The following is an 11,260-nucleotide window of genomic DNA, read 5'->3' as shown; positions in this document are numbered from 1 at the left end:
TTTGACGATCGTGACTCGCGCAATTACCATTATATATTATTATGAATCTGACCGATCGTCCGTCGTATCATAATGATAATATTATGTTATGTCGGCCGTTATCCTAGTCACTAGTGTGCATATAACATTATATATATTATACAGGGTGATTCTTTAAGCATGTCACTCAATATCTCTTAAAATAATTGAAATCTTTTAGTTTTACTTTTTGAAAACATTTTCCGTTATGTCGTTTTACGATATTATAAAATTACTAAATGTTTTCCTTCCTTAGTATTTTTCAGAGCAAAATCTATCAACTTTTGTTACTTAAACGGTAACGTATATATTTAGTTAACTCTTTGAGTTAGGAATAATTTGCTGAAAATGTTCACTGGTCGATAACTAGTTTTGGATAAATATTTTTTAAGTTACTAAAGGTTAAAGAGTAGGATGGGAGTGCGGTAGAGAAATGCGCGCAGATAAAAATAGCTCTACGCGCTTTTTTTTTTTATAGAATTTGTAATGTGTGCTAATCGAGGGTTTTCGTTGACTGCAAATTTTAAAGTGCGGTAGGGAAATGCGCGCAGATAAAAATAAAACCACAACAATATCACTTCCCATCCTAACTTTTAAACTCTTATAACTTCAAAAATAGTTATCTGAAACTGGTTATCGACCAGTCAAAATTTGTAATACATTATTCCTTATTTAAAAAGGTAATAAAATATATACGTTACCATTTAAGTTTCAAAAGTTGCTATCAAAAAATCTAAGTTGGGAGGGGGGTAAAAACAAAAAAAAATGTGAAAAATTGAGATCACATTGTATAAAAACAATATGAAAAAAAAATTCAATTATTAATTAAGCCCAGTGAGATATTGACCGGTTCATGATAAAAGAATCACCCTGTAAGCGTTCCCATTTAAGTTTCAAAAGTCGATAGACCTCTGAAAAATAGTAAATGTTCAGAAACTTTATAATAACATTGTAAAATAACAAAAATGTTTTCTATGAGAAACACTACAAAATTGAAATTATTTTAAGAGATATCAAATTTCTTATCCTTAATGTATCACCTGTATAGTATGGAATAAAAGGGGAAACAATACTGCGTTGGGGGAGGGACTAGTCACGTAAAATAATGTAGTCTCTTTTTTTATGCACTCACTTGGCCCACTTCACGTTTCCCAACCCACTTGACCACCTCGCCCTACCTGTGCGTATATACCATATTATACCGCTGAGGGGTCATAATATGACTGTAGGACTTCGGAGACGCGATGCGCCATAACGCATTACATACAACATTAGTAATTGTATTATCCGCAGTCTTCGCTGCTCGCCGTTTGTCCACTGTTCTACCGTAGCGAGCCCATTCATAGAACACGACTACCCAACGGTACCATCACATCAACCGTCGCGTCATCGACCCGGTTCGTCCACTACCCCGAGATAGGCCTGTAACAATAAGGAGAGGAATTCTGCGAATCTCAACCCTTTTTTTTTTAACGATAGAATCACTTTGACGGGCATCTGTTTTATTGTCGGGAAGTATTGGAATAACACAATACTTAATCATTTCATATTACCTACCTTTAAGGAATTTAAAAATTAAATTTTAAAAAATTGAACACGAGGTACAAATAAACAATATAACGAATGTACTTAATATAAATGACGGAATACACTTGAGTAATAGGCCTAAGTAAGGGCTCATACCGAAACGATATCGCAAATTTCGACCAATATTTTGTATTGCCCTATTTTAAACTACCTACATTGTAATTACCTACGCTGTACTTCAAAACTATCCACCTTACTTCCTTATTATTATATTTTAAACAATAAACTTAGTTTAGTACAATTGTTGTTTTGTATTTTAAAATAAAATTGAATTTTAATTTACATGTTGAAGTTGGAAAAAAATGCAGGATTTTTATTAGATTAGAACTTGTTGTATGGTGCACTTTATTTTCCGTTACTAATCTACCAGCCACTTAATCTCTTCTTTATTATAAGATTTAATTCTATCTTGACGTAACAATTTAAAAACCTCCTAATAAAAACTGAGTAGAGGTAGTAATATTCTTAGATATTTTATATCTAATATATAGATACTTGTGATATCTTTAGAGGTAGTAAGCTATTATGGACACTTTAGTCGGAGCCCCGTCTCCCCTACACAGGGTACTGATTTATTCATAAAGTATAGACAATTTCTGGGCCTCACTCTAAAAAAATGTTCTACCCGCCTTTATATATTAGCATAATATTGGCATTTGCTATAATTAATATACTAGTTAAATATATTTTTACTTGTTATATATTAGTTATAGAACATTTTCATTTAATAACTAAATTATTGAATTTGTTAACAAGTTCTCTCTAGAATTGATAAATGACACCAAGGGTCCGAAGTTCCACACAAAAATCAATTTTTACTCAATAACTAAAAAACTGGAACTTTCCGAAATTTAATATATTTTCAGACTCCAACTATTATTAACTATTATTTTACAAATTAAACCAAAATAAAGTTTTTCTTACTGAATTATTCGCTCCGGAATTTTTCCTAATTATATAAATTTCATTTATCCCGATGAAAATAATTCAGCCAAAAAAAAAAAATTGTTTTTAACATTTCCCTAAAAAAATGTGTTAAATTATTGTATAATCTATATCTGTACATAACATTTTTTCACATTACGGTTACAAGCTCTAGTTTTTAATAAACTTAATTCATATACAACATTCAGAATTGGAATTATGAAATAAACATTTATAATATCTTATAAATAATATAGTTCTATAGTTGTGCATAATTAACTTAAAATACTAATAGTATTCGTTAAAGATTCTTAACATGGCGGGCTCAGTGAATATGGTCATGTGTGCTTTCGATGATGTATGACAACACGGACTCATGGATAGTGACGTCTAAATTAATTAAAATAACATCTTTACTCCAGAGGTACTTCTGAGTTTAACACTTGCTATCGTGGTCGGTCTCGAAGCGGAGAGAAGAGAACGTTTGTGTATATCGCTGCATTATATGGACGTGTTAATATTTTATATAAATTACAGCAATTCGTCACGTCTGACACGTGACTAACAGTTGGCCATTTTTGTACAGAAACATTCCGTGTATCGTTCTTCATCGTAAAACGAAAGTATATCATATTATCTACTACCATGCTTTGAACACGGGTTTATTTAAGATTTTACTATGAACATTTTAAATTAATAAATCAACGACGACTACCGAGTTGTTCAAACCCAAGTTACTTTTTCTTTCTATTCGGTTACTCGTACTAGAGGTCTATTTTACTAACATTTTTGGCTACACGGTACAACGAAAATTGTAATTTGAAACATATTCGAATACACAAATCGGCGTTTATCACTAAAAAAACATCCAACATTATGATATTATTATAACACTGTAATATACAGCCAATGAGCGAGACATAGGTATAATCGATAAGGAAAGTTTAACCCTAATTATAAACATTCGTTTAAAGGATGAAAGAAAAATATGTTTTGAATTTTTTTAACACTGATGGAACACAAAAATCAATTATACTGTAGAAAAAATACTATTATTATTTGAAGAGGCAGTTGTTCGACATCGTAGATTACAAACCTAGGTTTAGTCGACACTGTTCCAGCATAATATTTCGAGTGTTTTGAGATACCTGCCAACGCAAACACCACCAGTGTTCGACACCGCCCACTTCTCCGCCACAGTGTGATATTTGTTACACACCACACAGACGAAATAACAACAAAGTGAACACACACAAACACGTTCATGCCGTGTGACATCCCGGGACATGCCCGCGATGCACACGACCGATGCACGTACACAAAGAGTACGGTCGTCGTAGTGGTGCACGATACTGGTCTCTTTGTCAGCGGACTCGCAAGAGGTACCGGTCCGCAGCAGCTAATAACAACACCGCCGACAATACGGTTTTGGCCCGTCCGCGATAGCCATCGGCCCGAAGTCCGCTGTCGTGCGGCGCAGATGAATAGACGACCGCTCGTCGCGTCCGAATCGGATCGATTGTTCGGCGCGGATGGCACACACTCGATCCGAACACCTTTTGCTTTGCCGTGCACGTCCGGCAAAAAGGAAACACCAGAAAATCGGATAAAGCGAGAGAGGAAACGCTTGTAGTCAGTCCACCATAGTTTATCGACCCAACCACGCGGTTCGGTTCCTATACACCTTTTCCCCGGTCCAGGCTAAATACGACAAAACCAAAAAGAACCAACATAGTACATACTATAAATATATACTATACTGTTTATTATATTGCTGGTTCGATTTTCGTCCCGCTAACGCTTATTAGTTTTTAGAAAGTCGCCCGGCCGTTGGGTTGCCAAGCGAATTTAAAAACAAAACGACAAAATGTGTCTACGCACAAAAGAACACCACAGACGCCACTCTCGATTATTGCATACGCGAAATAGTCGGTTGATTCCCCAATGGCACTGGCGGTCTGCCAAGTTACTACTATACTCTGTATTTGGTTTTCGGTGTTGCTGTTTTCCGTTAGACCACCATAACGTTATTGCAAGTACTTAAGCAATCAGTAAACCGAATCCGCAAGCTTTTAGGGCCAGCAAATACTAACATTAGCGCCTATCGTGCCTGAGTACCATTTTAGCTTCGATGCTACGGAGCTACGTAAAACTAATTAATGAACAAATTTGGAATTTTTTACATATGGTTTATAAGTCATTAATCAAAATACTTTTTATAAACGTATCCGATATGTCGGTATGATAATAAAATATAATTTTAACCCACAAATAAAATTTAAAATTTGTCAATGTTCATAATACAATTTAAAATTTGTTAATGTTCATAATACAATTTATTATTTCATTAAATGATTTTGAAGTTGTGTTGTTATATTTTACAATAACACATTGTACCCTTGATCTGTAATTCGATGGCGCTAGGGGAAAACTGTTGAAAATGAGTTTATGACATATACTTATAGATTCTAGAAAACTTTCTATGACCTAAGAAAAATTATACAGATTTTTTAGTTTTACGTTATACGTTTTTGAATACTGAATATTTTATATTTTTCCGAGCACTATGATTTTGTAACACCTATTTTGACAGTAATTTTATGATCGATTGGTAAATTCATACCCTCATCCTTTTTTTTATCTTTATTTATTAGTTATTTATAATATTTTTCGTAAGCCCACACACGCACAAATTATAATAAAAACACATTTTAATAAGTTGACTCGAAAAATCCATAAATAACTAAACGTAATATAGAAATAACGACTCCCGGGCTTGGTTTAATATGTACAAGTAGGGTTTTAATTTAAACATTTTGAACCACAAGACAAAATATCTCTTGGAAGGCCGCCCCTTTCCGTGAATTAAATAAATGCCTCCCAAATAGTTTTGCCCCATTTACTATATTATACTACTACTAGGAACCAAGAGTGGACTGACAGATCGAGAGACCGGGAAATTTCCCGAAGGAATGGCCAAATAATGGACTGAAGTCGTGGGCCTAGACTAGGAGTAAAGGGGTTGTGGCGAGGGTCGGTTTGGTTAGGTTATGTGAAGTACTATTGTGGACAAAGTTGTGCAAATTCTTATTGTAATAATTGTTGCATCAAATATTATTATTGTGGATATATTTTTGATTATTTTTATAGGTAACCGTAAATCAAGGCGCTACGTCTTCAGTATAGTTAGAACTTTCATAGGCCCTAGCTTAGTAATACCCAATTGTTATTCTCCATTGGTAAATACTTGTGATACACAGTATAAAATAATATTGTTTAAAAAATACCTAGCTGCGGAAGGCATTAGTCCATTTCAATTTTCAAATGTTTATTCCTTGTTTAAAATCTAAAATGTACATACTGATAATGTTTGTGAGTCATCAAAAAAATATCCAATGACCATCATAATATCAATTAAGTAATTAATTAGGACTTAAGGCTGAAAATTAGACTGAAGGTAGACCTAATTTATAAAACTATTCCTTTATAAAAACTTTAGTAATCGTCCGACTTTCCAACTCTCCATACACGGGACATTTTATAGTTATCCCCCCCCCCCCATTTAACAAGAACTGATGCCTTATGTAATATTATCAATTTTTATTGTATTATTAATATGGGGAGCCCAGACACGTGCCTATCTTGCCTAATGGGTAATATGGCCCTGTATATTACAACGTATTTTGTTGATATAGGTTTGTACCTACGCATATTATACATATGAACTGTTCCTCCATTCGTTTGTCCGCAAGAACAAAAAAATGTCGTTTAAAAAAGTAATGCGTAAAATGTAAAAAATAATAAATACCTAACACATAAATTCTTAGAAATAAAAACGAAAATGACAACGTAACCGAGAAAATATTCAGAAAAAAAACGTCAACGTTATTAATAAAAACTAAAATAATATTATTATTGAACGGCTCACGACGGAGCTAACGTTTTTCAGAGCGCCCGTCAAACGTTTCACATGACTTAGAATAACATTTAAATACAAGTATAATAATATTCGGCTTTCAATAACTAATAATGAATTGTTAAAAATAACATGTGCGCGCGCGGACTCGACGTCGGTGATCTCATACAGAACTAGCTCTGACGGTAAAAATAAAAGAGTTAACGCGCGCAACGATGACAAATACAACACAAAAACAATAATACAATGAATTTCCTGGAATGTGAACGTTTGGAACGAACCATGTGCATGACAAAGGATATTTAAATATCCGAAAGGATTATGGGAAAACGGCGATGAACGCACGACGGAAATAATTTTGTGGAATTCTCCGGGAAACCGAAAATCAACCCACGGCCGTGTATTGGTTTGTTTTCCAATCGTCCGGGACGGGGATGGGGACGTTTCATCCGACAATTTATTACCGGTTTAATCGGTTCAGTGTTCCTTGTCGATCCTCTTGTGGCTAAATATTAATTACTAATAACACCAGCTCGGGGATAATATACATAAACAATTATTATTATAATTATTAATTAGACGCCGACTACCCAAAGAGGATTACGCAGTGTTGCGAGAGAACCGAAAATAGGTGACCGTTAACGCACGTTCGACCCTAACCCGTTGAGTCTTGTCGCCCAGGTCGGGTAGAATAGTGGAAAACACTCGCCATTGCTTCGCCGTTTTGGTAGTATCAGGTAGACGCGGCGGTTGCAAAAAAAAAGTTGTTAGTAGCGTGCTGCTAGAGGACGACGATCGGAGATGCTGCGGCCGCTGCCCGCATACCCTGCAGGCTCACGCTTTTAGGTACCTACGAACCGCACGCATTTACTGTGCTGGCGCGCGCGCGCTTTATACTTTCTAATACCTCCCACGCACAATGGATCGTTTACAATTATTGGCGTTTACTAATGTCCCACTTTTACTTTTTGCCAGTTAAATAATAATTTGTTTTTCGCCTCCGTACTTCAAAGCTATACCCGTGAATCATGTTGGTCTTTGGATATGCAACATGATCACAACACGTTAATGAGGGCAAGGACGATGAGGGAGGGACCACTTAACTATAAATAATCAATGTTAATAATAAACGACAATCAAACTCGAAAATTACATATACATGTTTTATATATATATATTTTTCATCTCCTTCATTGATACATATTAAACTCTACTTAGGACAGAATATAAAAAAAAGTATTTACAAAATACCAATACAATATAATATATATATATATATATATAAGTACACTAATTTGGATGATCACAATAATTAAATATAACAACATGATAAAAGTTCGACTATATATATATAAATGTACACATTAGTAAACATTCCTATAAATAATATTTTATGAAACTGATTTAGTTGAGTGTCTGTAAGAGATTCTTTATATTAACTTTTTAATCAGAGGAACATCATATAAATGCAAATTGAAACTAAAAGAATTCATCTAAAGTTATAAAACCAGAACAATAATTCCTATTTGTGTTACTGATATAGGAAAAATTCAATTACAGACTACTCTTGACTTATTAAAAAAAAAACAATTAGTAACATACAACAAGAGTAAAATAAATCAAGCCAATAAATAAATCAAGTCATGGAAAAATATTAATCCAGGACGGACATTTATCAGATATCATTATTCACAATAAAATATTTTTTTATGCATGAATGCTACTATAAAATCGTTACTAGATATAGATACTTTGTAAATACCTATGTTGTAAAAAAAATGGCACAGACATATTGTTAGTAAAAAAATAAAGAAGCTAAACTATTTACTTTAAGATTAAATAAGTATGTTAAGTATAAGCCAAAGTTATTTGTTCGATAACGAGAGTGATGTTACAATAACAAGCTGTCAACATTTTAACACTGAACATTTGATCATACATTAAAAGTCATCCTTTTGGCTCTTAAAAAATAAAGCAGTCTTGGGGGAAAAAAGAAATGAAATTGTTATATCATGGAATGTTTTTTAAGCTAAAGGAACACATTAAATATAAACAGAAAATTATTACATAAATAATTATGTACAAAAATAATAATAATAATAATAAAAAATAATAGAGGATAATCATCTTATTTTAAGGCCTACTTTATTTTAAGTACAACAATTATCCCTGTGATGGTGAATTTTGATGGGATACATTTGGTCTTCTGGATTTCGTTCATCAGCAAGAGAACGAAATCTGACAAACCCATTTTCTGCTACTAGCATGGATGGCGAAGGCTGTATGGCTGCTCGTTCAGCATATGCATAGAGACTTCTGGAATCTTCTTCCATTCGTTTCAATGACCTCCTCTCAGTCGTGTGTGCAAATAGTTGATGGTTAACTAATGGCGGACCACCCATTGAATATGTATCATCATATATATGTTTACCAGTGCGCAATGTATAGTTATGTACAGCTTGGTTAGCACTGCATATGGCTGGATAAATATCATCAGATGGTGGGTCACTTCGAGATACAGTACTGCGACAAGGGAACAAAGTTAGGCCAGATTGGTTTTGAGCTTCTTTTTCACTGGTGTATCTAAGTGGTTGTATAGATGCCCAGAATATTAAGAAGCACATTGAGATCTCAATCACACGCACAGAAAATTGATATCCCCACCATAGCCAAGGGTTTGGCTGGTCTTTGCCCAACATTTCATAAACGCCAACCATTCCATAAAGCTGAACAGATGCCATTAGCAAACTCAACATGCTAGTTGCCAACGTTACACGAACCGAATGAGCCAAGGTAGGACGATGTTCATGAAAACTGGCACCAAATATGGTCCCTTGTTTTCTCAGAGACGCATTAGTCATAGACCTATATAAGCATATATAAGTCACTCCAAGTAGTACACATAATAAAATGTAAACACATTTGGATACCAATGAAAGTATATGCACTTCTGAATAGAAGAGTACAATGATACAAAATGCCATATAACAGCTGATAAATATTGCCAATAACGATGACTTTTGCAAATTATAAAAAATAGTTTTCACATCTGTAGCTCTTAACAAAAACAAAAATAACACTGAATATACAGTCAACAGTAGTGGAAATACTATATTCAGGGCCAATCCAGACACCTGGGCAGATAGTGTTCCATTTACATTGTAGGGATCGTACAATAAATACGTACTCCGCAAACAGCCTATTATTATCAACAGGATGTGTATGGTGACAAAGTATCCACAGGTCAATAGCTTTTTAAATGCTCTTATTCTTATAATACTGACCCCTGAACAAAATACCAGTATCAGAAAAAGTATAGCGATTAAATATACATGAACGTCCCAAAAAACACCAAGAATATACCTAGCTCTAGGCTCAGGATGGTCAGGCATAGAAACTATTTCTGGTGGTGATTCTGGTATATCTATATCGCTCTTTGATTCAGTCACTTGTTGTTCTTTGAACATAGTTGGCTCATATTTTTCGGTTGTTTCTTCAGGTGTAGTTTCATATACTTGAGATGTTGGTGTCGTTTCTGATGTTTGAATATTACGTTGAGTAGGTTTGGGAACTTCTTGTTTTACGGTTCGCGATGGTTTAAGATCTTGGTCAAAATTTGGTTTATCGTTTCCCATTAAACCATCCATTTTTTTACCTGTATCATCAAATAAAATTCTAAAAACGTTTGGACTGGATAAATTTTGTACTTGTTGTACAACAATATTGTAAGTATCATTTAGCCCTTTAAATCCATTTGCTGCCGTTGTACTTGTTGGTTCAGAATAAGTAGACTCTGGTACCCTTAGCTTATTTAAACTAGGTGTATTAATTGTTTTCTTTTTAGTATCAGCTACTGGAACATCTACTGGTCTGATAGGTATGAATTCTTTTTCAAATTTAGGTTGCACAATTCCAGGTCGTCTAGGTGGTATAGTTTTTTCTGAATTGCTACCCCTGAGCGTCGGTTTATCAGCAAATGGATTAAAACGTTCTGGAAGCATAGGTGGCGTAAAAGTATTTCGATCTGGAGGATTATATGCAGGTATTAGACGATTGGTTGGGCTAGTGACATGCTGCTGTTGCTGTGACGAATTAGTACGCGAAGCACGAGAGCCTGACCCTGGCTTAGACGCCAACGTCTTATTAAACACCTCGTAATCCACACCATCGGTCAACACTCTTCTGTCCAACACACCCATGTCATGGTCGAACATCTGTGCGTTGCCCTCGGACACTAAAAGCCACAGCATTGCCACAAGCAATACCTGTGGCATGGCTGGACGCATTTGCGAGATATCAGATATGGCCACCTTCCATCATATATAATTATTTTTTTCGCCGTACGTTAATTAAGATTACCATTAAACTCGTCTGCATTAATACAGACTAAATCCGTAAAAAGACTTACGACAATACCATGAACATTGCTCGACGGCCGGATTCACAGGTGTCGGCGGCGCTCGGGCTGCCCATACAATCCTTTGTCATGATACGCTGTTGACGCGACCACGGTACTCCCAAAGTGTGTCAGCACATTATTAGAATTAAAATCACGCACTACACGTCACACTGTATTCACACGGTTGCGGCCAACGTAAGGTCACAAACGACAGACACGACAAACACCGAAAACGAACACACAAACAGCGAAAATACGCCCGGAAACAATAAACATTCCCTAACAAACCATTACGTCTAGTGGTACTGCGCCAGCCATTTGCATTTTGTTGTAATGAATTTTCAAAGACATCATAATAAACATATGGTTCAAGGACGCTATAAAAAGAAAGAACACACGGACTACGCCAAAATCCT

General features: G+C 34.9%; 1 protein-coding gene across 1 annotated transcript; it reads right to left on the bottom strand.

Moving 5' to 3' along the window:
- Positions 1-7,743: 7,743 nt before the first annotated feature.
- LOC126837982 (uncharacterized) lies at positions 7,744-11,157 on the bottom strand. Its single transcript, XM_050572034.1, has one exon. The coding sequence runs from the start codon at positions 10,729-10,731 to the stop codon at positions 8,596-8,598; it is 2,136 nt and encodes a 711-aa protein (XP_050427991.1). The 5' UTR covers positions 10,732-11,157; the 3' UTR covers positions 7,744-8,595.
- Between the last annotated feature and the right edge of the window lie 103 nt (positions 11,158-11,260).

Source organism: Adelges cooleyi, unplaced genomic scaffold (genome assembly GCF_023614345.1).
Source record: "Adelges cooleyi isolate 19-005CV unplaced genomic scaffold, UGA_ACOO_1.1 ACOO_flye_CR_arks_rails_tigmint_CR_PRNA_30, whole genome shotgun sequence".
Lineage (NCBI taxonomy): Eukaryota > Metazoa > Arthropoda > Insecta > Hemiptera > Adelgidae > Adelges > Adelges cooleyi.
Note: the sequence above shows the minus strand (reverse complement) of the source record. Positions and strands in the feature narration are given on the sequence as shown.

Bases quoted from the DNA above. Each gene is read 5' to 3' on its own strand.
- LOC126837982 (XM_050572034.1), bottom strand. From the start codon at position 10,731: ATGCGTCCAGCCATGCCACAGGTATTGCTTGTGGCAATGCTGTGGCTT.